The sequence below is a fragment of the Chrysochloris asiatica genome, unplaced genomic scaffold, assembly GCF_000296735.1.
Source record: "Chrysochloris asiatica unplaced genomic scaffold, ChrAsi1.0 scaffold00346, whole genome shotgun sequence".
NCBI lineage: Eukaryota > Metazoa > Chordata > Mammalia > Afrosoricida > Chrysochloridae > Chrysochloris > Chrysochloris asiatica.
In genome coordinates, this window is record NW_006408864.1 from 1,150,456 (window position 1) to 1,178,297 (window position 27,842).

General features: G+C 41.0%; 1 protein-coding gene across 1 annotated transcript in view; it reads right to left on the reverse strand.

Moving 5' to 3' along the window:
* SPECC1 (sperm antigen with calponin homology and coiled-coil domains 1) overlaps positions 1-27,842 on the reverse strand; it is a 309,636-nt gene that overhangs the window by 85,711 nt on the left and 196,083 nt on the right. The window contains exons 9-11 of the mRNA XM_006875909.1: positions 23,291-23,372; positions 12,565-12,721; positions 706-808 (exon numbers count right to left, since the gene is read on the reverse strand). Of these exons, the coding sequence (XP_006875971.1) occupies positions 706-808; positions 12,565-12,721; positions 23,291-23,372 (342 nt within the window). The remainder of the gene's footprint in view (positions 1-705; positions 809-12,564; positions 12,722-23,290; positions 23,373-27,842) is intronic.

A 27,842-nucleotide genomic window follows, 5' to 3' on the forward strand; every position in this document is an offset into this window, starting at 1 on the left:
ATGCTGTTTCTGGAGCTCTGTAGTTACTGAATGGGTTTTTGCTTTTGCTTCATAACAATTCATGAAGCTATAGTTTACATTTCATGCACTTTTATCTTTCTGTATGCTGTTTCACAATAAAAAAAACTTAAACATATATCAGGTATTACTTCCCTATTTAATCTTCACACAAAACAAATACTGTCCCAGTATTCAACTGAAACCCCGAAGCTAAATGCAAACAACTCTGAAAGAAACAGAAAGACCATTTTTGGAAAAGTTTTCGAGGCCAACCTACGTGGGACCAGTGCATAACTTGGATACAGGAACTCTTAATTAGGAGGATGATTTAGCAAAACATTGTCTCCTTTGGTTGAAGCCTATTGGATCTACTGCTTGGGAGCTGATGTTTCTTTTGGGCAAAGAAAAAGATAGTCCTCCCCACCCCTTCCCCCACCCCTTCCCCCAGTGACATAGCTCTGTTTAGTACATGACTTATTGAATGGAGTGCAGTCTAGATTGTCATTCCACTTGTCTCTGGTCTGGGTGCTTTTGGACAATGCACAAATTGAAACCCTTAGATGGCAGCCATGTCTAGGAGACTAGAAAGACTACAACTACACATGCACTGGCCCATCCTAGCATGTGCACACATGCACGCATGCATACTGGCATCACACAACTGCTGTTCACAATTGTGAGGAAGTTGGCCAAGATTTCCCTTACCGCATAACCTTCTGTCTTCTTCTGGCACCACTTCAGTAGAGCATTGCGCTTGGAGCCACCATATTCCCGGGCCAAGGCAGTCAGAGGGTCTCTTCTTTCCACACTAGTTAAAAAGAACAGAAGAGAGAAGATGCTAACTTTTAGAACATTAAATCACACAAGAAATCACTAGATTAGAAAAGCCAAAGCCTCAGTTTATCCACTGATATGCTAAAGAAACAACACATTAGTTGCATTTTTACATATACAATTCAGTGCTGAAAATTACATTTATCATGTTCTTCAGCCAACACCTTTATCCAATTCTACATTTTCTATCACTTTTGACAGAAAAATCAGTAACTAAGCAATAACTGCCCCCTTTCCCTAATAAATTTTTGTCTCTATGTGCTTGTTTATTCCAGATACCTCATACAGACGGGACTATACAATATTTTTTCTTTTGTGACTGATTTTAGTATAATGTTGTTAGGCTCATCCATGTTGCAGCATGAATTAAAACTTCATTTCTCTTTATGATTGAGTAGTATGCCAATGAATAATACACTTTCATTATGCCTTATGGTATTAAGGAAAAAATTAATTGCGTTTCATGGCTATCAGAAGTCTGGCGAGACATTCTGGTGGTGTTGTTAAGTCTATCTGTCACTCATTTATCTAGCCATACATTCATTTATTTACAATATTATTTGAATTACAGATATTCTTATAAATAGATGAATTGACAGAAGAGCCAAAACATGAGGCTCAAATACACTAAAGAACATGAAGACAGCACAGGACTGCATAGTAATATTTCATTCAGCTCTACATAGGTTGTTATGAGTCAGAGCCAATTCAATGGCAACTGTCAGCACCATACAAAAACAGTCCATATGTTTCAAGGCTATACCTAGATCAAAACAACTGAATACAGGTTGGAAGGGCTTATTAAAAACACTAGAGTGGGTGGCTGTGGGGAAGTGACAGGAATGGGGAAAATCAGTAAAATGAAATGACTCCAAAGAAAGACTTTCCATACACTGAACGGGATAACCATCTTCTCTAGTTCATGGCACATTAACTCGGTTCTGAGTACCTGATTTAGCCAAAAAAAGGAAACTTGAGCATTTTAAGAACAAGTACTTCAGTGCCACAACCTCGATTTTCAAAAGACATCTATGCTAGTTTTTATACTAGCTAACATTTTTCAAATAGTAAGAAGAGATTTAAGATCACACAATCCCAAGTTTCTTCCTTCATGCTGCTGTTCGGTGCCATAGAACCAATTTTGACTTCTATAGTAATTCCATATGACAGAATAGAACTGCCCCATAGGATTTTCTTGGCTGTAATATTTATAGAAGTAGACTGCTGTATCTTTCTCCTTTGGGGCCTCTTGGTGGGTTTGAACTAGCAACCTGTAGGTTAGCAATCATGTGCTTACTTAAGCATTTGCACTACCAGGGTTCCTTTCTTCCAGTATGGTAGTGATAGTGGTTGTGTGCCACCAAGTCAGTTCTGACTCAGAGTGACCCTGTACAGGGTTTCTGAGGCTGCAAATCTTTATAGGAGCACAAAATCTCATCTTTCTCCTGCAGAGCAACTGGTAGTTTCGAACTGCTGACGTACGGTTAGCAGCCCAGCTCATAACCCTACTAAAGGCTCCTTTTGTTGTTGTGAAGTGCCATCGAATTGGTTCTGACCCATAGCAACCCTGTAGAGGATTTCCAAGGAGCGACTGGTGAGCTTAAACAGCCAACCTTGCAGTTCAAACTGACTTTGCAGTCTAGCGCATTAACCCACAGCGCCACGCCAGGACTCCTTCTTCCAGTCTATGTACCATTAAATCATAATTACATTTCTGTAGCATTTTTGTACACTATTGTATTTTTTTTTTAAGGAGCACTGGTAGTGTAGTGGTTATGAATCGGGCTGCGAGCTGCAAGGTCAGCAGTTGGAAACTACCAGCTGTTCCGCGGGAGAAAGATGAGGCTTTCTGCTCCCGTAAAGATTTACAGCCTCGGAAACCCTGTACAGAGTCGCTATGAGTCGGAACCGACACCACAGCACACCACCACCATGATTCTATTTTTTAGCCCTGTGTGCAGGAATGCAGGAATAAAAATGGACAGCTTAAACATGTAGAATGTGAGAGGTAGATCTCTACAGTACGAACTCTGGAAGACAATATTTTCAGAGTAATGGGATTTATTCCTAGATGAATATCATTACGGTACACACATAAGAATGTTCTTTTTTTCTTAAATGGCAAAAAAACCCTGGTGTTATGAATCCAATTCAAATAGTTCGTGTTCCCTCAAAATATGTGTTTGAATCTTAACCCTGACATACATGTCCCTGTAATCCTGTTCAGGAATAGGTTTTTTTTCACAATGCTAATTAACCCTATTAGTGTAGAGTTTGTACTCGACCTAATCACTGAGCAATCAAAAGAGCAGATTAGCAGATAAGACAGGATCAAGCGCAAATGGGGGGAGAGAATACCACCTGAACATCTCCAAGGAACCCAGGAAAGCCCAGGCTAAAGAGCCTGAGGAGACAACGAGTGATCTCCCTCCAGAGCCAACAGAGAGCCTTTCACTGTAACCTGTGACCAGATTCAGCCTTCTGGCCTCCTGATGCTTTGGCGGCACCAATGGGCTCAGGCGTAACCACAATTGTCTGGATGGCGCAGGACTAGGCAGTGTCTCATTCTGTTGTGCATGGGGACACTAGGAGTCTGAACTGACTTAATGGAACCTAATACCAACAGCAGAGTTGATGTGACATTGTCGGTTAATGTGCCAGACTGCAAAGTCGGCGGTTCAAGCTCACCAGCTGCTCCTTGGAAACCATATACAGGGTTGCTATGGGTCAGAAATGACTCGACGGCACTTAACATCAACACCCACAGCAGCCTCCTGAACTGTGAGCAAACACATTTCTGCTCTTGAAAGCCACCCACTTGTGGTATTTCTTTTATAACCAACCTCAAGGTCAGCAGCTGGAAACTACCAGCGGCTCCACAGAAGAACGATGAGGCATTCTGCTGCTGTAAAGATTTACAGCCTCGGAAACCCTGTGCAGGGTCACTATGAGTCGGAACCGACTCCACGGCACTTAACAACAACAACAAGGATTCTAAGGAGCCCTAGTAGCGTAGTGGGTTACCAGTTGGGCTGCAAACCACAAAGTCAGCAGTTCAAATCTACCAGCCACTCCGCGGGAGAAAGATGAGGTTTTCTGCTCCCGTAAAGATTTACAGCCTCGGAAACCCTGTGTAGGGTCGCTGTGAGGTGGAACTGACTTGACGGCACACTGCCACTACAACCACCAGAAATCTAAGGCACTTGGAAACAATAATATACAAGGAAATGAATAAACTGTGGTACATTCACATTATGAAATACCAGTAAAAATCAATGAATTACAGATATACACAACAACGAAGGAGTATCAGGAATACAATTTCAAATTTAAAATAGTGAACAACAACAAAACAAAACACACACTACGTTTCTAGGAATACAAAATTTCAAAGCATGTAATCTAAACAACATAGTGCTCGTATTATTTGTGGATGCAAACATACGTGGTAAAAGTGTAAATATGATTGCAATCTTTGCAATGAAATAAAGTGTGTGATTTGGTGGATGTAAAACTGATGATCTGCTCTGTAAACCTTCATTCAATTCACAATAAAAAGTTAAAAACAAACAAACCCCACACACCTGTAAAGGAAAGAAAACAAAGTTCAGGATGGTGTCAAGAAGGGAGGTCATGTGATTGGAGAAGGGCTGATAAGACATTTCAAAGGTAAATAATGATCTTTCTTAAAATGGAGAGATGGATATCCAGGTGAGTCTCCATCATGTTGCTATTTTTTCACACTGTATTTTATTATTACTTTGTTAAGGAGCCCTGATGGCATAATAAGCTAAATGTTGGACTACTAACCAAAAGGTCAGTGGTTCAAACCCACCAGCTGCTCCACAAGAAAACGATAAAGCAGTCTGCTTCTGTAAGGCCTCAGTCTCAGAACCCCCACAGCACAGTTCTACTCTGCCCTAGAGGGCTGTTATGTGTCAAAATAAACGGTTTTGTACCCGTCCAATACTGAGTAAAAACATTTTCAAATTATTTTTTTAAAAGAGAAATAGGACCATTCTAGACCTCAGCAGTATGAATTTAGGTAGAAAAGATTTAAAGATGATCATTTCATACTTGAATTGAAATTTTTGTTATATAGTTACTGCCAGATGCAAAGAAAAACAGTCATCAAATAATACAACAACCTATGAGCTTTTGAGGTCAAAGCTGCTATTAACTACGACATTATGGTGGCCTTGCCTGTGCTTACTATATATACTTGGTCTTATTTGATCCTTTAGAGCTGAATTTCAATGCCTGACAAATTAGAGAAGCCTGAAATGAAAAGGAGTTTGGAAAAGAGTTTCTAAATAAATAGATGACAGTCTTCAATAAATTTTTTTAAAAAAATAAGGCTTACTAGAACAATCACAATACTAGTAATAAGGATAAGACTTTCCAAAGTAAGATGTTTCTATTATCATTGCTTCATTTCAATGACATGAACATAAAAAATTTAAAAAAAGTCATATATACACACACACACACACACACACATATATACATACATATATACATATATACATATATATATACATACATATATATATACATATACATACATATATATTTATTAGGTAGAAAGATGAGGCTTTCTGCTCCCATAAAAATTTACAGCCTCAGAAACCCTGTACAGGGTCACTGTGAGTCGGAACTGACTCCACGGCACATAACAACAACAACAATATATATAGATAGCCTTTTAAAATGCATTTCTGGCATGCAGAAAATAGCCATTTCTTAATAGCACCAATTTTGATACCTAAAACTTTTCGATTACTTAAATCTCTTGTACATCAATAGGATTGATCTGAAGGATCTGGGGGAACTTTAACTTACATCTCTGAAAGGTCTACCTTTATCTATTTGGATTCAAATATAGACTACACCCAAAGATACAACAAAAACTGAACTTACTAAGACTTTTTAAAAACCCTTTATCATATTGGCAGTAGCAAATTTTATTAAATAGTTGTTGTTATGTACCATGGAGTCGGTTCCAATTCATAGCGACCCTGTACAGGGTTTCCAAGGCTGTAAATCTTTACGGGAGCAGAAAGCCTCAGCTTTCTCCCTTGGAAAAGCTGGTAGTTTTGAACTGCTGACCGTGAGATTAACAGCCCAATTCGTAACCACTATGCTACCAGGGATCCTTATTAAATAGTTACTACTCCTATAGTTTCCAATTTTGTATTGTCATCTACATATGCAACTGTATTTACTGTGTGAAATGCTGTATGTAAAACACAGTGCAAGAGACTCAGAAAGATATCCAAATATAAGATGTAGACTTCACTGTCCACTAAATCAGAGCCTGGAGTCTTGGTGTGGCACTGTAGGATAAGCACTGGACTGGTAACCACAATGTCGGCAGTTCAAACCCACCAGCTTCTCATTGGAAACCCTATGTGGGGTTGCTATGAGTTGGAACTGACTCAACGGCACCTAACAACAACAAAAACAAACTAGTGCCTAACAGAAACAAAGGCATGCATACTATGCAATAGTAACACTGCAAAGCAGTCCAAGAATTAAACACCAAAGTGAGTGAAAGACACCCAAATCAGAGCAGAGGGATAACCATGCTAACCAAGGGGTTAGCTAGAACCTCGTGGAAGGGTTAAGCCCAGAAAGAAGTAAAATTTCAGAGTGAAAAGACAAAACAAAGTTCAGACCAGAACCTTGTAAGAAAAGGCTTTTAGTTAGAAATGCTCACGTTAAAGTGAGAAGGCTAGCATTAAATCATGCTTTTACGGAGCCCTGGTGGTAGTGTTGTAGGATAAGCACTAGACTGCTAACTGCAAGGTCAGCAGTTCAAACCCACCAGCAGCTCCATGGGAGAAAGATGTGGGTTGTTCCCATGAAGATTTACAGCCTCGGAAATTCTATACAGGATCACTGAGTTGGAATTGAGCATACATTGGGTTTAACTCCTTTTAGATGCAGTGAAGAGCTGGGCTTTCAGACAGGTGAGCTGGGGTGGGTTTAACTCATGGAGCATCCAGAAGACCAGGTATGCAAACCACTGCAGGAAGGCCCACTTCTAATGTCAAATTATGTGGTAGATAACAAATCCTACTCCACCTGCCAACTGTGGAAATCTCAGCTTCTCTTCTCTGTTTAGTTCAGACCCCAGCTGTCCACACAGTCCTTTTCACCCACGCTATGTCAGTGGATACTAGCCCCAAGCTCAGGAATCTACAACTCCTTCACTTCAGCCCAGCCAGCTGATACTACTCTTTTGGGTCCTATAATTCACTGGAACGACTCACAGAACTCAGGAAAATCATGCCTGTGAAAATGGTGGTAATATAACAAAAAAGTATGCAAACAAAATAGACAGAGACAACCTAAGTGCCCAACAACGGAAGAATGGATAAACAAACTTTGATACATACAAACAATGGAATACTATGCTACCTTGAAGAATAGCAATGAAGCTGCAAATCACCATAAAATGTGGATGAACCTTGAAGACATTATGCTGAGTGAAATTAGTGTGTCACAAAAGGACAAATATTGCATAAGACTATTATTGTAACAACTCAAGAAAAGATACCCATACTAAGAGAAAAAACCCCAAACTTTTTCTTTGTTGGTTACCAGGGGTGGGAGGGAGGAGAGAGTAGGGCACAGGTTAGGAGATAATCACATCACAGCTTGAGGGTTGGGGAGGGCAATACACAAAAATGGGGAGGGGCGTGGAAGAACAAGATAGACAGGGAAACATTCTGGTAGGTTTCCATGGGCTAAATGGGTCAGAGGTAAATAGTTATGTATGCCCAATCTTGGAACAATAGGGCTCTGTGATACAGGGTTCGAGGCACAGCTTGAATGGGTAAAAGATGGGAACAAGCAAGTAGTTCATCAGAGAACCATCAAGGCAAACAATCAAGTCCTGTCAGGACAAACCTCCTTTCAAGACTGAAACTCAAAGGGAACACACAAGCAGGCATGTAAGTTTGCTGGCGATTACATTGTTCTACTTGTGAGTAGAAATGGGGGAAAGGCAGCAATGAAGATAGGGGCTGAGTCTGACCACAGTCCACAGACTCCTGTCAACCTTGAGATGAGAGAGAGAAGAGAAAGGGTTGGTTGGTCCAAAGTGTACTGAGACTTGGGGACCCCTGAGCCCATGATCTAGCCACTGAGGGCTATAACTGAGAGTGAGGTGTCCAGCTGATATGAAGGGAAGATGCACAAACTTGCTGATAGTACCCATTTGACCTGGCTTCAATGGCATGATGATCAGAAGTAGACTAGAGGAAGATGAAGAAATTGGATAAAGGAAACAAGTCTGAATTGCTACAATTTGATGAACTTGACTTATACTTATGGATGCAGTAGCTCAAAATACCAAGAGGGAAGGAGTCTTCATATCAAGGATCAAACCTATCCCCTCTGCATGCAGGGTTGATAGGGTTGAGCAACTTAAGTCATTGACTACCTAAAATGAGGGGTGGTGTGGGGGGCTATAAAGGCACGAAGTGACTAGATTATAGGTTTTCAAGAGGGAGTTTAGTTTTAGAGTATGTGGGGGAAGGTAATACTCCCACGGAATTTTTTCCCTCTCGTCTAGATGAGTCTGGTGAAAGGAGATGGGGAGAGGATTCATTGATTCAATAGTGTGTAGTTATTATCATACCTAATTGCGATGGTCACAATTGTAAAGGTAGAAGATGTGTAATAAAAAGGGGAGAGTAGTTAATCTTACATTTCAGGAACCATCAAGAGAGAAGAGCATGAGCGGAATGTGGGACCCTATCCAGAGAAGGAGGTAGGGATGAGGACATGGAGAGAGGGAGAAGCTGAGGACTCTAGAGTCTTGGAAAAAGAAAGGCTGTGTGCTGGCAGCCAGGAGACTGACTTCCAGAATGTGCCCCTTGGTTATTTAAATGATTATATATCCCTGCGTGGTAACAACAACAACAAAAATGTATGCAAACAAAAATATACAAGGGGGTTTCAAAATGTTTATGGAAAAAATGGAATTAAAAGATAATGGGAACCTTTTTACGAAGATGGCGCCAAAGGCCAAGAAGGAAGCCCCTTCCCCTCCCAAAGCTGAAGCCAAAGCAAAGGTGTTGAAGGCCAAGAAGGCAGTGCTGAAAAGCGTCCACAGCCACAAAAAAAAGAAATCCGCACGTCACCCACCTTCCGGCGGCCCGAGACTCTGAGGCTCTGGAGGCAGCCCAAATATCCTCGGAAGAGCACCCCCAGGAGAAACAAGCTTGACCACTATGCCATCGTCAAGTTCCCTCTGACTACTGAGTCAGCCATGAAGAAGATTGAAGATAATAACACACTTGTGTGCATTGTGGATGTCAAGGCCAACAAGCACCAGATCAAACAGGCTGTGAAGAAGCTCTATGACACTGACGTAGCCAAGGTCAACACCTTAATCAGGACCAATGGAGAAAAGAAGGCATATGTTCGACTGGCTCCTGACTATGATGCTTTGGATGTTGCCAACAAAATTGGGATCAACTAAACGGAGTTCAGCTGGCTAATTCTAAATATAAATTTTTTCAATAATAATAATAAAAAAAAGATAATGGGAAGAGTCTGAGGCAAGATGACATAGTATGCAGACCCACTGAGCCAACACTCTGTAACCAAGATCTGGGAGGCTGATTGGAACAGACATAGATGGTGATCCTGGAACCCTGAGCCTCAGAGGGTAGGACAGTGAGGAGGACTGAGTGTCAACTGGAAGAGAAAACTGAACAGGAGAAGCGAGAGAACAAAAATGGGCAGGCTGTGGGCTGGCGTGGAGTGGCACAGCCATCTTGAGCTCTCTGTGAACAGCTTATGATATAGCAGCTGGAGGCTAGTGAAAAGGGGTGCAGTTTTTCCTTGTTCCCGTGCCCTCCTGGAAGCCACGGGGTAGTTAGTCCTCTCCCTCACCACCCCAGCAGCCAGTGGTACAGCCTCTGCTCTGCCCGGGGTACAGCTTCTGGATGTGCATGAACCTGCCCTGTACTACACTACACAAACAGTGAATAGCGAACTAATGGTGTTCCTATTTCTGGTCTCTACCACATCCACTAGGAGAAAGGTGGTAAGCGCCTGAGAATAAACCAATCATGAACTAAATATATATAGGACACCACAATGCCCTGGAGAAAATGGAATTTTACCTTAGACAAAGAAATAAGACAGTGCCTCAAACAAGTAAATAAAATATAAAGTCAGAAAACACAACACCAATCAGAAAGATATCATATGAAACACAAAAGAATGCTAATCAGACAACTACAACAGAGTGAAACAAAAGACTGAGAAAACTACAGATGAAATCAAGAGAAACAGACAAAATTATAGGAAACATCAGGAAACAAATTGATAAGATAATTGCAAAAAGGGGAACCATACAAAATGAACAATTAGGAAGTCAGAAGATTAACACTAATGTTTCAGAAAGAGGTAATACACTGAAAGAGTACAGAAACAAAATTGAATTAATGGAAAGCTGAATTGCTGAGCTTGAAGAAAAATCTCTAACAATTATCTACTAGAAGAAGAATCAGAAAAAAGAACAAGAATATCTGAAAACTGCCTCAGATTTATGTGGAACACTATCAAGAGGTATAATTTACACGTGACAGGAATTCTAAAACAGGGAGAGACAAAAAAACCCCAACCCTATAGAGAACACTGCCTTAGAATTGTTAGAAGAAAACATCCTGAACGTGAAAGGTGGCAAGACAGTCATTCAATAAGTTGAATGAACTTCAAATAGAATAGACCCCAAAAGAAAATCACCGAGACATATTATAATCTAACTTTTCAAAATCAAAGACTCCAAAGAGCATCTCAGGAAAAATGAAGTTACCTACCAAGGAGAACTAATACGACTAAGTGTAAGTTCTGATTTCTCAGAAGAAACTAGGCAAACAAGAAGACAATGGTATATATATATATATATAAAACTCCGAAAGAGAAAAAAAAGTGCCAACCAAGAACCTAACAAAATTGTCCATCAAATATGACGGTGAAACTAGGTAATTTTCAGACAAGCAGAAATGAAAAGAATTTGTGAAAACCAGACACACGTTACAAAAGATACTAAATAGAGTTCTTTGGACAGAGAACCAACAACAGTGGACAACAACTTGCCACTATGACAGTATCATCTCGACGTAACGCAGATACGGAAGTATGCAAAGTAAAATAGACCTGTAAGACTGAAAAGAAGAGAACCAGAGATACAGTTGCAACAACAACAACCATAAATTAAAAAGAGGGAATAATCCAGTTACAGAACTTCTAAATAAAGAGGAAATGAAATCGATTTCAATAAGTAAATAAAAATACACCTAACTATAACTCTTAAAAACTAGACCAAGCCTTACCCCTAACATTGACCCAAGTTTCAACCTAACCCTAACAATAAACGAAGTTCTAAGCCTACCAAAGACTTAGCCCTATTCCCAACCCTAACCCTCACTCCTTACTTGTACTCACCCTCCAAACAAAAAGATAATGGAATTTTCCCACTAACTTTTGAAACCCCGTTTTACAGGGTGAGGTCTGGGAAGGATCCTAGTGCAATATTTCCACGTACCTCTCCCAGGCAAGGTCACCAACCAGGATGTTTCATCTGAGCCTCAGGGTTCAGGGCTCTTATTGACCTCCCCATGTGGCCGTGATAGATTGCATCATGCCTTCTGAAGCTTAGGCAGCATCAGGCTCCCAGGTGGTCCCTATTGGTCTGGTCAGCTCTACTCCTTAGTTTCAGGTGTTAGACCAGCTTGATCGAACCAAGAACAAAAAAGACCAAATTGCTTTCTGCACGGTGATTCCACATCTCACACCAGGATAAGGAATGTAGATCTAAGTATGGATCACAGACAGTCATGAGAGGATTCTGAGAAACTGTCCTAAAATCAGAATGCTGAGGATTCTGAGTCAGTCTTCTAAAACACTGACTCAGCCCAGAGAAACAAGGAAGACAGCAGAGAGAGAGAAAGAGAGGAAGTAGTTGGAAAAGATTTTCAGGGACCTGAGAGGTCAGGAGCACTGAAAACGGAGGAAGTGGCAGAGGTGACCAATCCTGCCAGAGTCTGTACCCCCTCTCTCTCCCACGCCATCCTTAACATTAGTGTGAACGCCATCACCACTAACTGATTTCAAATGGCTCTCTAAATCCTTCTGATGGGCTGCACTTTTCTGATTCATCCTTAAAACCACAGGTCCAATCTTACTAGATCACTATTGAAAAACAAAAAGGAAAACCCCACAGACTTAGTGGGTCCTCACTTCTTTACTGAAATAAGTACAGCCTCTTACATTTGGCATTGAAGACCATTTATGAAATGGTTTCACCCCACCTTTCCAGCTGTGCTAGCCCAATCATATGTATCCAACAAATACTGATTGACAGCCCAATTTATATAAGCCAGATTCCTGCCCTCACAAAGCCTTCCCACAGTTCAGTCTAGTAGAACTAGATTAGTCATAGTTCCCTGAACATAGGGCCATAGCTTGGTCCCTCTCCCCCAGCAGCCTTCTTGATCCAACTTAGAACCTCCAAGTACTTAGTTTTACTTCTTTTTTACGGCCTTTTACTCCAGTTTGCACAGTCCTACTGTCTGTGGTCTTCCTATTTGTCCAGCTGCAGTCTGGTACTGTATTGTAATCATGTTCATTCAGGACCACAGAAGGAAGAACCAGAAATTGTCAGCCCAAGGGTTTTCTGATTTCTCACTGTTTAAAAAGTGATACCTGAGTTTGCTTTGTGGTTTCAGCGCCCGGGCGGAAGAGCTCAGCAGTCTTGCATTCCCAAAGCCCAGCGAAGAGGGTCTGCTCAGTGATTCAAGTGAAGGACTCTTCCGGAGGTAAGAGTCTGGTTTCAGGTCCTCAGCCCTTCCTTTTAGAAGATCTGTGTGAACAACAACAGAATCACCCATTCCTGAAGAAAATAAATTTTACTGGTCATGACATTTTATTCTCAGGCACAAGCTAATAGTGTATCAGACTTGGAAAATGCTGTTCTTTATAGTTTCTGGGTTTTAGAAAATGAAAATAGGGACCTAGAGTTTTTCAGGATTCTCCAGGCAAGACTGATTACACAATTGATAAGCACTGGATTACTAACTGAAAAGTTGGTGGTTCAAATGACCAGCTTTGAAACCCCTATACAGGGTTGCTATGAGTTGGAACCAACATAGTGACACTTAACAGCAACCACATCAACACTATTCAATGAAAGGAACCCTGGTGGCACCACGATCAAGAACTTGGCTGCTAACCAAAAGGTCGGTGGTTCAAACTCACCAGCTGCTCTGCAGGATAAAGAGGTAGCACTCTGCTTCCATAAAAGATTTATAGCCTTGGGAACCTCATGGGGCAGTTCTTACTCTACGGTGTAAGGAAGAGTTGGAATGAACTAGATGGCAATTGGTTTGGGTTAGTGTCCAATGACAACACAGTGGCAGTTCAGTGGTGATACTCTCATCTGCCCTGCTGGAGACCTGGTCTTGACCCCTGGTCAATGTACATCATTCTCAGTCATCACCTGTCTAATCGGAGGAGGCTTACATGTTGCTGTGATGCTGATCGGGTTTCAGTGGAACTTCCAGATTAAGACAGACTAGGAAGAAAAGCTTGGTGAGCTACTTTTGAAAATCATCCAGTGAAAACCTGATGGCTCACAATGGTCTGATCCACCATGGATCACAGGCATGGCTCACAACTGTGCAACATTCCATTCTGTTGTGCTGGGGTTGCCATGAGTTGGGGGCCACTTTAGTGGTAGTTAAAAATAACAATGAAGAAGAATTGATGCCTGTGACTTATGTTGGAAAAACTTAGTAAATATACTACGAACTATACCAGAATGAACAAATACGTCTTGGAAGAAACACAGCCAGAATGTTCCTTAGAAAATAAGATGGTCAAACTTTGTGTCTCGTGTACTTTTTATACCTTTGTCATTAAAACACATGAAGGACTAAACAATGAGAATTATCAGACACGAATTGTCTTATTATTAACCCTCATACTTGACCATGCAATTCCCTTTATCAGGGTTCTTTCCTTTTCTGCATGGTTTTGAATGATTTTCTAGTGTCTTTTCCCTTCCATGTACAGAATTCCTATGAGTACTTTCTGTAGGGTTGGTGTGGTGGATAGGAACTCTCTGTCCCCCTATTTCTTGAAGGGTAGCTTTACTGGACATGGTAGCTTTGGTTGACTTTCTTTTTCCTTTTCTCTCAACATTTTAGAAATGTCATTTTATTGCCTTCTGACCATCAACATTTCTGAGGAGAAATCAGCATTTATTCTTTCTTTTTTTTAATGTGGAGGGATTTTATTAGGGTAAATGACTATTGTTGTTGTTGTTGTCAGGTGCCATCGAGTCGGAACCGACTCATAGCGACCCCATGCACAGCAGAACGAAACAATGTCCGATCCTGGGCCAACCTCACTACCGCTGCCACACTTGAGTCCATCAATGATGCCACCTGGCTGATCCATCTCGTTGGGGGTCTTCCTCTTCTTCTCTGACCCTCAAATAAGGAAGTGGAGTCCTGGTGTGGTGCTGTGGAGTAAAGCATTAGATCACAAGGCCAGTTTGAATCACAAAGTTAGCAGTTCAAACTCACCAGCTGCTCCTTGGAAACCTCACACAGGGTTGCTATGAGTTGGAACTGACTTAACGACAGTTAACAACAACAACAGGACAAGGCTGAGAAAGATATCAAATTGGGCGATGCAAATCTGTCCCTCACGAAGAAATAAAACAGAGAAGGTTAGGAGAAGCTTCCTAGACTGCCCTGCAATCTAAATAAAATTCAGCACAGTCCTGTGTTTTGTGGAAGTCCTTGATCCAAAGTCTAGAGGACAAGAGAGTCCCTTGGCTTATCTGTTGTTCCTAGGAGGTATGGCCTCAGCCTGGCCACAAATTCAGCCATGAATTTTGAGCAGTAGCTTGGAAGTACGGTTCATTACAACTGTGCCTAATGAAAAGGAGCATGCATCTGGTGACTAACAAAATCTTAAGCGCAGAAATTCAGCATTTATTCTTATTGGGCATACTTTGTATGTGACTGCTTGCTTCTCTTTCACTGCTTTCAGGATTCTCTCCTTATAACTTTTTGAAAGCCTATTGTTTGTCTCAGAGTAGAACTCTTGGTTCTTTCTGCTTGGAATTCTTTGAACTTCTTGGATTTGCAGAATCCTGTCTTTTGTCAGAATGGTGAAAATTCCTGTCATTATTCTGTCAAATATTTTTTTTATTTCCCTTTATCTCTGTCATCGTCTTCTGAAATTCCCATGATGTGTATATTAGGTCTTTCTATTAAACTTTGCACATTCTTTTTGAGTTTTCATTCTTGTTGTTTTCCAGTCTCTCTAATTGCAACTATCTTACCCTCTCATTTTTTTCTTCTGCCTAATTAAATCTGTTGGTAACTCCTTCCACTGTGTTTCTCATTTCAGTCATTGACCCTTTCAGCTGCTATCTCTGGTTATTACTGTCTTTCCTTCTTCGTTTTGCAGTCACAGTTTCAGTGAAAAATGCACACCCAGTCAGCGCCCTTTGAGGCTGCTTGCTCCAGATTTGCCTGAGGCTTCCTTCCCTACTCTGATCTGACATTCAAGGAAAGCACAGGCATACTTTCCTCCATTTCAGAAGGACTTCTGAGGGATCTGCCTTTTTGGTTTCCAAGTCTCAGTGGCCCTGTGGTGGTTAGGGGAGCAGTCTTCACAACCACCTCCTGGCTGACCTGTAGATGTCCTTCTGTGGGAGTTTGTATCAGTCTAGCAGGTGACAGTTACCTGGCTGGGAGAAAGCTGTTGTGCTCCAAATGGCCCCCAGGGAGCTGCTTTATTACCATCAGAGTCTCCCCAAATGGCCCCCATGGAGCTTTGCCTTATTACCATCAGAGTCTCCCCAAGTGGCCACCAGGGAGCTCTGCCTTATTACCATCAGAGTCTCCCCAAATGGCTCCCAGGGAGCGCTGCCTTATTACCATCAGAGTCTCCCGGGGGGCTGCTGAGCCTCCACTCAAGGTGCCTGATTGACAGGACAAAGCTGCCTCAATCAGTAGTCCTCAGTGCAGACCAGATGTGGGGAGAGACAGACCTGAACTGACCCTCTGGGAGATCTGTCCTGTTGGTTTGGGGGGCCTGAGCTATGGGGGTGTTCAGGGAAGCAGGCTGATGATGGCAAGGACTCAACTGCAGAGCACCTTCTTTATCAATTGGAAGCCTTACAGTCCATCAGACGTGTGTGGGATAGGGGCTGTCATGCTTTGAATGAATCCCAGGGAATGAGCGCCTTGTTGCTATCAGAACGCCCCCTCCCCTACCCCCCAGTAGTATGTTGAGCGTGGTCCATAGTATCCGCCACTAAAGATACCTGCTTTCTCGTGCACAGCAGCCCTACTTAGCAGTCCTCAGTGCTCACTGGATGCGGGAAGTGTGGAGGGGGCATAGAGACCCAAGCTGACTCCCAGGGTACAGACGCCAGAGGGATGGAGTGCTCGGTGTGGGCGCAGACTCCACTCCAGGAGTCGTCTCTGGCAATTTTTGCTGACTCACAGCAGACAGTGTCTGGGTGGGAGAGGTGCTGGCACAATCCAAACAGACTTCTGGGGTGGTCAGCCTTGTCCATTTCCCAGAAGAAGCTTGGAGTCCCATTTCTTTGTACCGGAAGAGGGTATGGTGGATAGGGAAGCAGGCTCTTCTGCTGGGACTGGCTGAGGGCTGGGGCAGGGATGGTGGTTGAGGTGATTTTCCTACTGTATGTAATCTGTTAAATCTTGCCTGTCTGTAGTTCCCTGCAGCTGTCCTCCATTCCCCACTTCAGAGACTCTCAAAATCAAGCATTTTTTTCTTGTATTTATGGGGGGATGGTCAGAACAATGGTCTGTTTATGCCGCTATTTCCCCAGGATCTCCATTTTAACCATTTTTAAGTGTACAATGCAGTGATATTAGTTATATAAAAAGGATAACTACAAGAGAAATAGCCATGCCAATCACCTGTCCTGGGCCTTTAAAACTTAATTTAAAAAACAATTATTTTACGGCTATTCTCTGCTGTAATACAAGTTTGAGTTAAAACTGGTCATGGAAGTCATTAAAACCAAACTAACTGCTGTTGAGTGGTTCTAACGCAAAGTTATCCTGTAGGATGGAGCGGCACTGTCCCATAGGATTTCTAATGTTGTCATCTTTATGGGACCCAACTGCAAGGTTGATCTGAATTGCAAAGTCGGAGGTTCAAACTCACCAGCTACTCCTCAGAGACCCTATACAGAGTTGCTATGAGTCGGAATTGACTCAATGGCACTTAACAACAACAACAACAACCTTTATGGTAGTAGGTTGCTCATGGAGTGCTCGGTAGGTTTGAACTGCTGAACTTTCTGTTAGCAGCAAAGTGCTTTAGCCACTGTGCCACCAGGTTTCCTACAGAAGCCACTGTTGTTAAGTGCTGTTGAGTCCGTTCTGATTCATCACAACCCTGTATAGGATTTCCAGTGAGCGGATGGTGGGTTTGAATCATCAATCTTGTGATTGACTCCACAAAAACAAGAGGCAGCATCTAACTAAAAGTAAAAATACCAATCAGTGTGCAGCTGCCGTTTAAGAAAAAACCACAGTGGAAAAGCACATATAACATGAAGAATAATACTTTTTAACCTTTTGGACTTAAATAATACTACATTTCATTTTTTTAAAAAGTTCCATCACATGGTTTTTGTATTACCATTTAAAAATATTAGAAAAAGTCTTTGAAATATCATATATATTTCAATATTGTTGCTGTTAAGTGCCATTGAGTTGGTTTTGACTCATAGTGACCCTGTATAGGGTTTCCAAGGAGCAGCTGGTGAGCTTGGGGTTCAAACCAACTTTGTGGTCCAGCTCATTAACCCACAGTACCACACACCAGGATGTTGTTGTTAAGTGCCATCAAGTCAGTTCCAACCCATAGCGACCCCATATAGGGTTTCCAAGGAGCAGCTGGTGGTGGTGGTTATGTGCCATGGAGTCGGTTCTGACTCATAGCGACCCTGTACAGGGTTTCTGAGGCTGTAAATCTTTATGGGAGCAGTAAGTCTCATCTTTCTCCCGCAGAACAGCTGGTAGTTTCGAACTGCTGACCTTAAGGTTCGCAGCCCGATTCGTAACCACTACGCTACCAGAGAAGGAGCATCTAGTGAGCTTACAAACAGACCAACTTGGTAAATGTAATAAGACAGTTAAGGATTCAGCAAAACCTCTGAAGAAACTGCTTAATAATTGGTACCTTTTCATTTTAACTTGGTTTAGTGGCTTTCTTTAAAATGAACATAAAACAATGAAAGATTACACAAAGAGGCAGTGATGCTATGAAACTGAATACCAGAAAAAACCCTAACAGCATCCACAGCAGACACTATCTTCTCTAGCAGGGAGCCAGACAGATCAGTAGATTGGAAACAGCTGAGGAGCCCCACATTCTAAGGTCTGGAACATTTTTATCAACAGCTGGGGTTTCCTACTAAGTTTAGTTAGAGGTATTAGAGCCCTTGGAGTCCCAATGTGGCGCTGTGGGTTAATGTGCCAGACTACAAAGCTGTTTCAACTGCAAGATCGGCAGTTCAAGCTCATCAGCTGCTCCTCGGAAACCCTATACAGGGTTGTCTATGGTTCAGAACTGATTCGATGGCAGTTAACAACAACAATTAGAGTCCTTAGTACTGATCACCATACCTAGAATAGGGCAGGTACTCAATACTCAATATATATTTCCTGAATTGACCAGGAAGTCATTAGGAGATGCAAATCAAAAACACACTGAGATATCACCTCACCCCTATTAGAACGTTAGTGTTGAAAAAAACAAAAAACAACAGGTGTTGGCAAGGTTGAACAGTGACTGGCACTCTTATCTATGGCTAGTAGAAATGTAAAATGGTACAGATACTGTAAAAAACAGTTTGGTAGTTCCTCAAAACATTGAACATAGAACTACCATATGATCCAGCAGTCCCAATCCTAGGTATATACTCAGGCAGAATAAAGGCAGGAATGCAAACAGAAACCTGTACACCAATGTTCATTAGAGCACTTTTCACAATAGCCAAAAGGTGGAAACAACTGAGATCATCCTTAGCAGATAAATGGACAAAATGTGGTACACATATACAATGCAGTAATACTCAACCATAAAGTGAAATGAAGTCTTGATACATGCTACAACATGGATGACCCTTGAAAACATGCAGAGCAAAATAAGTGAGTCACAAAAGGACAACTACTGTATGATATCAATTATATGAAATAAGCAAATATAAATACAGAAATGAAAGCTTATTCGTAACTACCAAGGAATGGGAGGGAAGGGGACATTGAGTTTACGTTAATGGTGGTGGAATGGTTTGGAAGGGGACAGCAAGGATGGATGTAAAACTTGAAGAATGTAATCTAGGTTGCTGAATTGCACATGCAGAAATTGTTGAGATGAAGTATGTTTTGTTACGTATATTTTTACCACACACAGTACCCCCCCCAAAAAACAACAATAACAACAACAAAACAATTGGTCATGAAAGAGGCTGAATCGTCTTCCAGATAAGATTGCTAAAAGATCATAAATGGGTAGGCTAGGAGAGCATTTTAGATTGATTAGTCTATTTTCACAGAAGAAATTCAAGCTCAGAGAATTAAGTGACTTGCTCAGTGCCAAACAACAGGTCAGGAATAAGGCAGAACTCAATCTCCACCTATTATACCAGAAACAGTTATGGAAGAAAACAATATTTCTACAGCTAATAGCCCTCAATTATGGGTAGTAGAGTTGGGAGTATGGATAATTAGTTCTAAAGAGCAGAGAATAACAGTGTTTATATCACGAAAGAAAACAACAAAACAGTTTGTGCAGCTTTTGGTGATCTCAGTATATCTGGGTAGCCAGAAAGCAAGCAATTTTTCTTACATATAATCATTCTTACCATAACAAATACAATCATCCAGGTAGACAGGTCTTTGGCAGGGGAGAATTGGAAGATTTGTCAACAAACTATTTACTTCAGGGCAATAGCTGTTGTGGTCTTAACCTCAATATTTATTTTGTTAATTGACAAGAAGGGTTTCTATATGCATAAGGCAGCTTCAAAGCTGATGGGACAGAGAGCCGAGGACACAAACATTATGATCAAAAGTTTACCTAGGTGCACAACACTATACATTTAACAAGAGATTCCCTGGTTATATGTGGTACCTTGAATTTTACCCGATACTGCTTTTTCATCCAAAATCTTCTTAACTCCTGCCAAATGACTAGGTGGGACCATTCAAACAGTGTCCATGCAAATCTAATGCCATGATTGGTTAATTTTGCCATTCCTCTAGGTTTAAAAGGAACCATATCTCAGAAGCAGGAATAGAGGATCCCAGTATCACCGAGAAAGAAAGGCATGAGCAGCACGTGAGAGATGGCAGAGGCTGTGGTAAACAGAGACCTAGCAGCTTCAGGCTTCCCAGTCCATGGACTAAGTAAAGCTGAGTGCCTATGGGCAGGAGGCTGGGCTGGCTTGCAGACTGTGCCCTCGGGGTATTAACAGACTGGCTACGCTATGGGAGCTTTGTAACACTTGTCCAAGGAGGGCAGAGGCCAAGGGGCCACGTGGCTGAGAGGCTGAAGACAAGAGCAGGCATGTCTGCAGCACAGCAGAGAACAACCATTCCTGACTGGAAAACTGCTGCGTTCTGAGGTGTTTGTGATCCTGAATTGTACCTTGTTCATTTAACTAATAAACCCTATAATCATGAGTATTGTCTATGAGTTCTGTGTGATCACAACAACTGATTACTGAACCCAGCTGTGAGGCAGAGAGCAGGGAGGCGGGGATAGCTGGTGAGCTATGAGTTAGAACCCACTCAACGGCACTTCACAACAACAGCAGGGCGGAGGTATGTCTGACCTCCATCTCATAGGAATTGGCCTTGGGCTGATTTTGAGTTTGATTCTTTCCCCTTTGTGAAGCCAGAGGAAGCCAAACATGGTTTCCATGCCAATTTTGTGTGGCAATGTAGGATGAGTGCAGGACTGAACCACAAAGTCAGCAATTCAAACTTACCAGCCACTCCTCAGAATCCCTGTACAGTCGGAATCGACTCAACAGCACTTAATAACAACATATAACATGTATATAGTATTCAAATCAAGCAGGTTTTCTATACTCATTTTTTACCTCCTCTCCTCTCTTAAAAGATACTCAGTTCACACAGGCAAAACTAACTGGACTTCAAACTCTTTTCTTCTCCATCTCCACATATGCCTTCTCTGTTTTTTCCTTATTCTCCTGATCTCGGACTACCCACTGGTCTTTGGCATGATTTGCTTCTATCTCCTGGAAGTCATTACAGAGAGCATTTCTTTATACAGCTGTCAACAAGATCAATTGCCAGTCTTATTATTGAGAGACAGCAAGATGGTAGTGTGTGCAGAATTAGAAAGATAAAAATCTACAAGACCATGAAGTTTTAGGTAAACCACTTAATCTCTTTAGAGCTCAATTGTCTTACATGTAAAACTCAGGGAAATGGCTGAAATAATATTTAAATTCTTAATATCACTGTTTATCTCTTTTAGAAGTCGATGATTCAATGAAAAAGATAACAAGATCTAGAAGGAAAAAAAAGTAATGTGGTAAGTTGAAAGAGAATTTATAAGTAAAGGCCGAACCTTACTTTACATAAAAGTTTTTGATGGTGATCTAAAAGAAGTATAGTTTGAATTCATTTTTATTGTGATCATGTTATAGAAATTTTGTTTTGTAGTTAGGGACAAAGTACAGGCAGACCCCAGGTTACGGATGTCCAACTTAAGTGCAATTTATGTGTAGTTACAAACCAACTCCCCAAAAGCCTATTATAGTAAAAATTCAAAGTATTTACAATGGTTTGTAATACAAATGTGACGATTTTTGCACCATGCATCAAAACATTATCATTATTATATCATCATGTTAAAGATGTTTTTGTATATTTGGAAGCGTTTCTTTAATTTTTTTTTTTTTTTAATATACATAGAAAGGGACACAAACATTTGACTGACATTAGATATGAGTCATACCTAACTGTTTGAACTGACATATAAATTTGACTTAAAGACAGACTTAAGAATAGAAAAAGTCCATAAGCCAGAGACTGCATGTATTTCTATCTATATGACCTAGATATTAGTTTTCTGATATTCTATCCTTTCTAAAAAATCAGTTGCTGATGAGTTGGCCCCATGTGTGTCAGACTAGAACTGTCCTCCATAGAGTTTTTAATGGTGGATATTTTAAAGATAGATGACCAGGTCTTTCTTCTGACATACCTCTGGGTACCTGAATCACCAAACCTTTTGATCAATCAGTAGCCACACACATTAATGTTCAAACCACCTAGGGACTGCATCCTTTCTAATGGGACAGTAAATAACTGATTTAGTGTTCTTTTTATTTTTTTTTGTTTCCTTAGTAATTAATTGCTGCTGTTGTTAAGTGCCTTCGAGTCAGTTCCAAACCCATAGGGACCCTATATAGGGTTTCCAGGGAGTGGCTAGTATGCTTGAACTGCTGACCTTGAGGTTCAAACTGACTTTGCAGTCTAGTGCATTAAGCCACAGTGAGTTTCTAAGGCATATATTCCAGGTAGCATCAACATTGTACCTTGCTAAAAGTGTTCCGGGTGTGTGAGTTCACAGAGCAGAGGCCAATAAGTAAGAAGATGATAACAGCAAATACTTCTACAGTGCTTACTGCAGACCAGGCAGTGTGTCGATATGCTTCCTGTGTATTCACTCACTCAGTCCTTGCAATGATCCCCTAAGGTAGAGGGCACTGCTTTTATTTCACACGTTAGGAAACCAAAGCAGACAAAGAAAGCACTGGGTGTAGTAAGAAGGATCTAACCTGAGTCATCCCAGCCCCATGCTTCTGCACACTGGTCATCTGCCCCAGGGGCCAGCATGAATAGAAATGGAACGTGTAAAGCTGCTCATCACTCATTATCACCACCATTTCTTTATCAACATTTGAATAAGAAAATATGATACAACAACAGAAAGGAAGTCACATTCAAAGACAAAGTTATTTTTAAAAGAGGCATATTTTAGAAATGGTGCAAGTAATAAATAAACATTCAGAGTCAGATAACATATTTTCTTAAAATAGTTATCTTTTAGAGATTAGAAAATATTGTCTTGAGGTTCACTTGAAAAAAAAAGAACAAAGTTTGGCATTTCCTGCTAATATTTACACACTGAGAAGCGCAGCTGGTAAAAAATACTTTCTTCCACTAGCTGTACTGCTAAGAAATAATTCCAACATTTACAAGTTGAAATCACTGAGAATAATTGCCACCAATTAATTGTTCTAAAATCTGGTTCATGTAAAGAAGTGGAAAAAAGTTAGCTCGACAAGAAAATAAGTCAGAGGTCCTTCATAGTGAAGGTAGTTTACCTGAAAGGGGGAGGTCTGGCAGGTCCAGGCGCTGAGTTACTCCCTGGCTGGCTGGTCGCAAGCTTCTATAAGTTGAATGCCTCTATAAAAAGCAAAGGGAACCAGTATGAGTGAAATTGTATATCAAGAATAGGACAAACACAATGTGTGTGTGAGTACAACAGTTCTCAAGTACATTAGAACCACCAAGGGAGCTTTTAAAATAATGTATTGATTTATTAGACAGCAAATGCAACTGGAACATCTTCAAAAGAAATAGAGAAGGCAGACAGTAAAAAGAGGAGTCCTGGTGTGGCACTGTAGGATAAGCACTAGACTGTGAGGTAAGTTCAAATTCACAAGCTGCTTTTCGGCTTATAGCAGCCCCTAAACAGGGTTGCTGTAAGTTAGAACCAACTCAATCGCACTAACAACCATGAGAAAAGATAAAATATGTGATGGAAGTGGAAGAGAGACATTTTTCACTATGTTGTTGTTAGCCCCCGGTAGAGGGTTTTTGAGAAGCAGCTGGTAAGTTTGAACCACCAACCTTGCATTCAGACTTCAAAGAGCTAAATGGTAGAAGTAAATTCCCCCTTATCAGAAGTTATTTTAAATGTAAATGGTTAAATATTCTCATTTAAAAGATTGACAGTACATCCCCCCACCAAAAACAACCCCCAAAAAATACCCCCAGAGGGAATAGAAGCCAATACTATTGAACAATGATGTACGGAAGAGACTGTAATGATTGCAATGCAACGATGCAATGTTCTCCCACGTAAACTATCAGTCAATTCACAATAAATAATAATAATAAAAAAAAAGGTTGACAGATAGGATTTTAAAATTCCTCTATGTCTTCTTTCCAAGAATTTCACTTTGGATTCAATGACACAAAGAGTTTGAAAGTAAAAGGATGGAAAAAGGTAGGCCACACAAATAGTAACCAAAGAGAGTTGGGTGGCTACATTATTATCAGACAAAATAGATTTCAAATAAAAAAGGTTATGAATATATAATGAAGGATATTATATATTAATAAAAGGTTCTATTCAGCAAGAGGGTATAAGAATTTTAAACATATGTACACTGAACAACAGAGTCCCAAAATATATGAAGCAAACCTTAAAGAACTGTAGGGAGAGACAGCTGTACAGTAATAGCTGGGGACTTTAATACCCCACTTTCAATAATGGACAGGACAAGGAGACAGGTGATTAATAAGGAATATATGGTGCTGTAGGATAAGCACAGGACTGCTAATCACAAGGTTGGCAGTTCAAACCCACCAGTCGCTCCTTGGTCGTTATGAGTCGGAACCAACTTGATGGTACTTAACAACTTAACCACAGTGAATATGCATTATTCTCAAGTGCACACGAAACGTTCTGTAGTACAGAGACCATACACGCATCTGTGGGAGATGTCGACTAGCTCACTGGAGTCTGTTCTAGTTTTATTGTATGGCAACTTCTAACTGGAAAGCTAAAAAGAAACCCTGGTGGCACTGCGGGTTAGGCACTGGGTTGCTAACCACACGACAGCTGGTTTAAACCCATCAGCCACTTCATGGGAGAAAGATTAGGCTGGCTACTCCCGTAAACATTTACAGTCTTTGAAACCCTATATAGGTTGGTCACTATGAGTCAGAATCAACTTAATGGTAGTGAGTTTGGAAAGCTAACGGTTATGCGAGGGGGCTTCAAAAATGTCATGGGAAAATGGAATGAAAAGATAATGGAATTTTCCCATGGACTTTATAAAACCCCCTTGTGTTTTCCAGATCCCCTTAAAGCTGTCTTCAGCAAGCAATGGAGTTTCTGTCAGCAGGCCCATTCTCAGAAGATCTGAGAGGTACAAGGGAGTTTAAGCCTACCCTTTTGATGCTTTTGCTGGCAAGCCTGGCCCTGAAGGCATATGCTTTTCTGTGGCAGAGGAAGGGAGGTTCTAGTGTCTGGTCCCTGGCTCTGTAGGTGCCATGAGGCAGGGCATACAGTATCTGTATGGCTGACACTGACTATATCTGCGCAGTGTGGCCCTGAAGCCAATCCTAGGGCTTGACAGAAGTGGGTCCTAGGAAAGCGCTTAGGAAATGACTTGTTGATTCTGGCAGAAGCAGCAACTCCTTTAATTGGTCAATGTTGAGCTATTCCGGGAACCTCTCCCGGATTCTCTGTCTAGAATGGAGTCTTCCCCTCTACCAAATCCTTGATATGAAATTCCTTCCTGCTTAACCAGCTAGAGGGATTTTAGATATCTGCATATCACATATACTAATATGCTCTTATACAGAACTCAACCCTTAAGTGGGCAAAACCCTGTACAAGGAGTTTCATTGTACTGTTTTTATGGTAAGTTAAATCCAAAACAATCTCAATGTCCATCAACAGAGAAATGATTAACAAACCACCACATATTATACAGCCTTTAAAAAGAATGAGTTTCAGGGCATTTTTAGGGCAAAGAAACTATTCTGTATGATACTATAATAATGGACACATGACTATGCATTTGTCAAAACCCGCAGAACTGTACCACACATACTGTAAACCCTAGTGTATTATCAACTTTAGTTACTAATTATATATCCATGTTACTTCAATTGTAACAGAAGAATGGTGGTGGTGGTGGTTATGTGTTGTGGAGTCGGTTCCGACTCACAGAGACCCTGTACAGGGTTTCCGAGGCTGTAAATCTTTACAGGAGTAGAAAGCCTCATCGGTCTCCTGTGAAGCTACCACTGGTAGCTTCAAACTGTTGCTATAAGAATAGCAGTCCGATTCGTAACCACTATACTACCAGAGCTCCTTTACGGAAGAATGTGAGACACTAATAATGGAAGAAACTGCAGGAAGGAGGGAAGCATGTGGGGACTCTCTGTACTTTCTATACAATTTTTCTATAAACCAAAACCCATTGCCACTGAGTCAATTCAGGATTCACAGTAACCCTCCAAGACAGAGAAGGACTAACCCATTGAGTTCCCAAGGCCACAGATCTTTACAGAAGCAAACTGCCACCCCTTTTCACCCATGGAGCAGCTAGTAGGTTGGAGCTGCCAACCTTTTGATAACTGTCAAGTGCTTAACTGCTCTACAAGGCTTCCTTGTAAACTTAAAAGTGCTGAAAATTGTGACCGGTGGGTTTGAACCACTGACCCTGTGGTCAGCAGATCTGTATCTATCCCACAGTGCCACACCAGGACTATTAAAAGAAAAAAATAGTCAAAAAAGAATGAATTAGTTCCCCATATTTTGATATCTGAAAATGTCTAATATATTCCTTCATTCAACAAATATATTGAGTTTCTACCATGATTTTGAAGTTCTGGTGTGGTGCTGTGGGTTAAAAGCCGTTTGAACTGAAAGATTGGTGGTTCAAACTCACCAGCTGCTCCTTGGAAACTCTATACAGGGTCGCTGTGGGTCAGAATCAACTCGATGGCACTTAACAACAACAACAACTATGATTTTACTACATATCAGCCACTGTTCCAGGCAGGAGATATAATAGCAAGCAAAAAATAAAAAAATCTCTCCCCGCTGGGACTTTACTTTCAATGATAAGGTGAAATGAGCAAGTATCTTCTGCATGTGTAATGTAGTTGTTGTTGTTGTAAAGCGCTGTCGAGTCGGTTCTGACCCATAGTGACCCTGTATAGGGTTTTTGAGGAGCAGCTGGTGAGCTCAAACCACCGACCTTGCAGTTCAAACAGCTTTGCAGTCTGGCACATTAACCCACAGCTGCACACCAGGACTCCATGTAATGTAATTACACATTATATAATACATGTATGCATGTTTTTCTCATACATACACACAAACATTTATATAAGAAAAACAAACAGCTACAAGTATGTACAATAAACAATGGCTAATTTAGGGGCTCAAAATGAGGAGGGATTTTTAAACATTTTTCCTCTGAACTGAAATTTCTGGGAAAAGATATTTTAAAAATAAGCATAAGAGTAAAAAAAAAAAAAAAAAACTGGAAGTAATCCAAAAGTCAATCATTAGTGGAATGACTAAATAAATTGTGGTATATTTATACAAAGGAGCACTACAGGAATGGAAAAGAACAAAACACTACAACAATATGAATAATACTGAACATACTATTAAACAAAACAAACCAGTCTCAAACAATAAGATACTACATGATTCCACTTACATGAAGGCTAAGATCATACAAAAGGAATCTGTGATGATAAAAGTCAGAGTAATGATTATTCTAAGGGGTTACTGGAGTCCTGGTGTGATGCTGACTGGATCACAGGTCAGTGGTCGCTGGTTCAAACCCACCAGCTGCTCCTTGTAAACCCTATACAGAGTCTCTATGAGTCGGAACCAACTCCACGGCATTTAACAACAACAAAAGGTGTTACTGACTAGTTGGAGACATGAGGGAGATGATGTGAAGAGTCTATATTTTGGAGTTGGTTTAACAAGTGTAAGTTATTAGATGCTGTTGAGTCCATTTTTCACACACAGCCAATAAAAACAACCGTTTACTGACAGATGGCCAGCCCTTTCTCTCACAGAGCTGCTCCTTGACAGTGTGAAACTGCCCC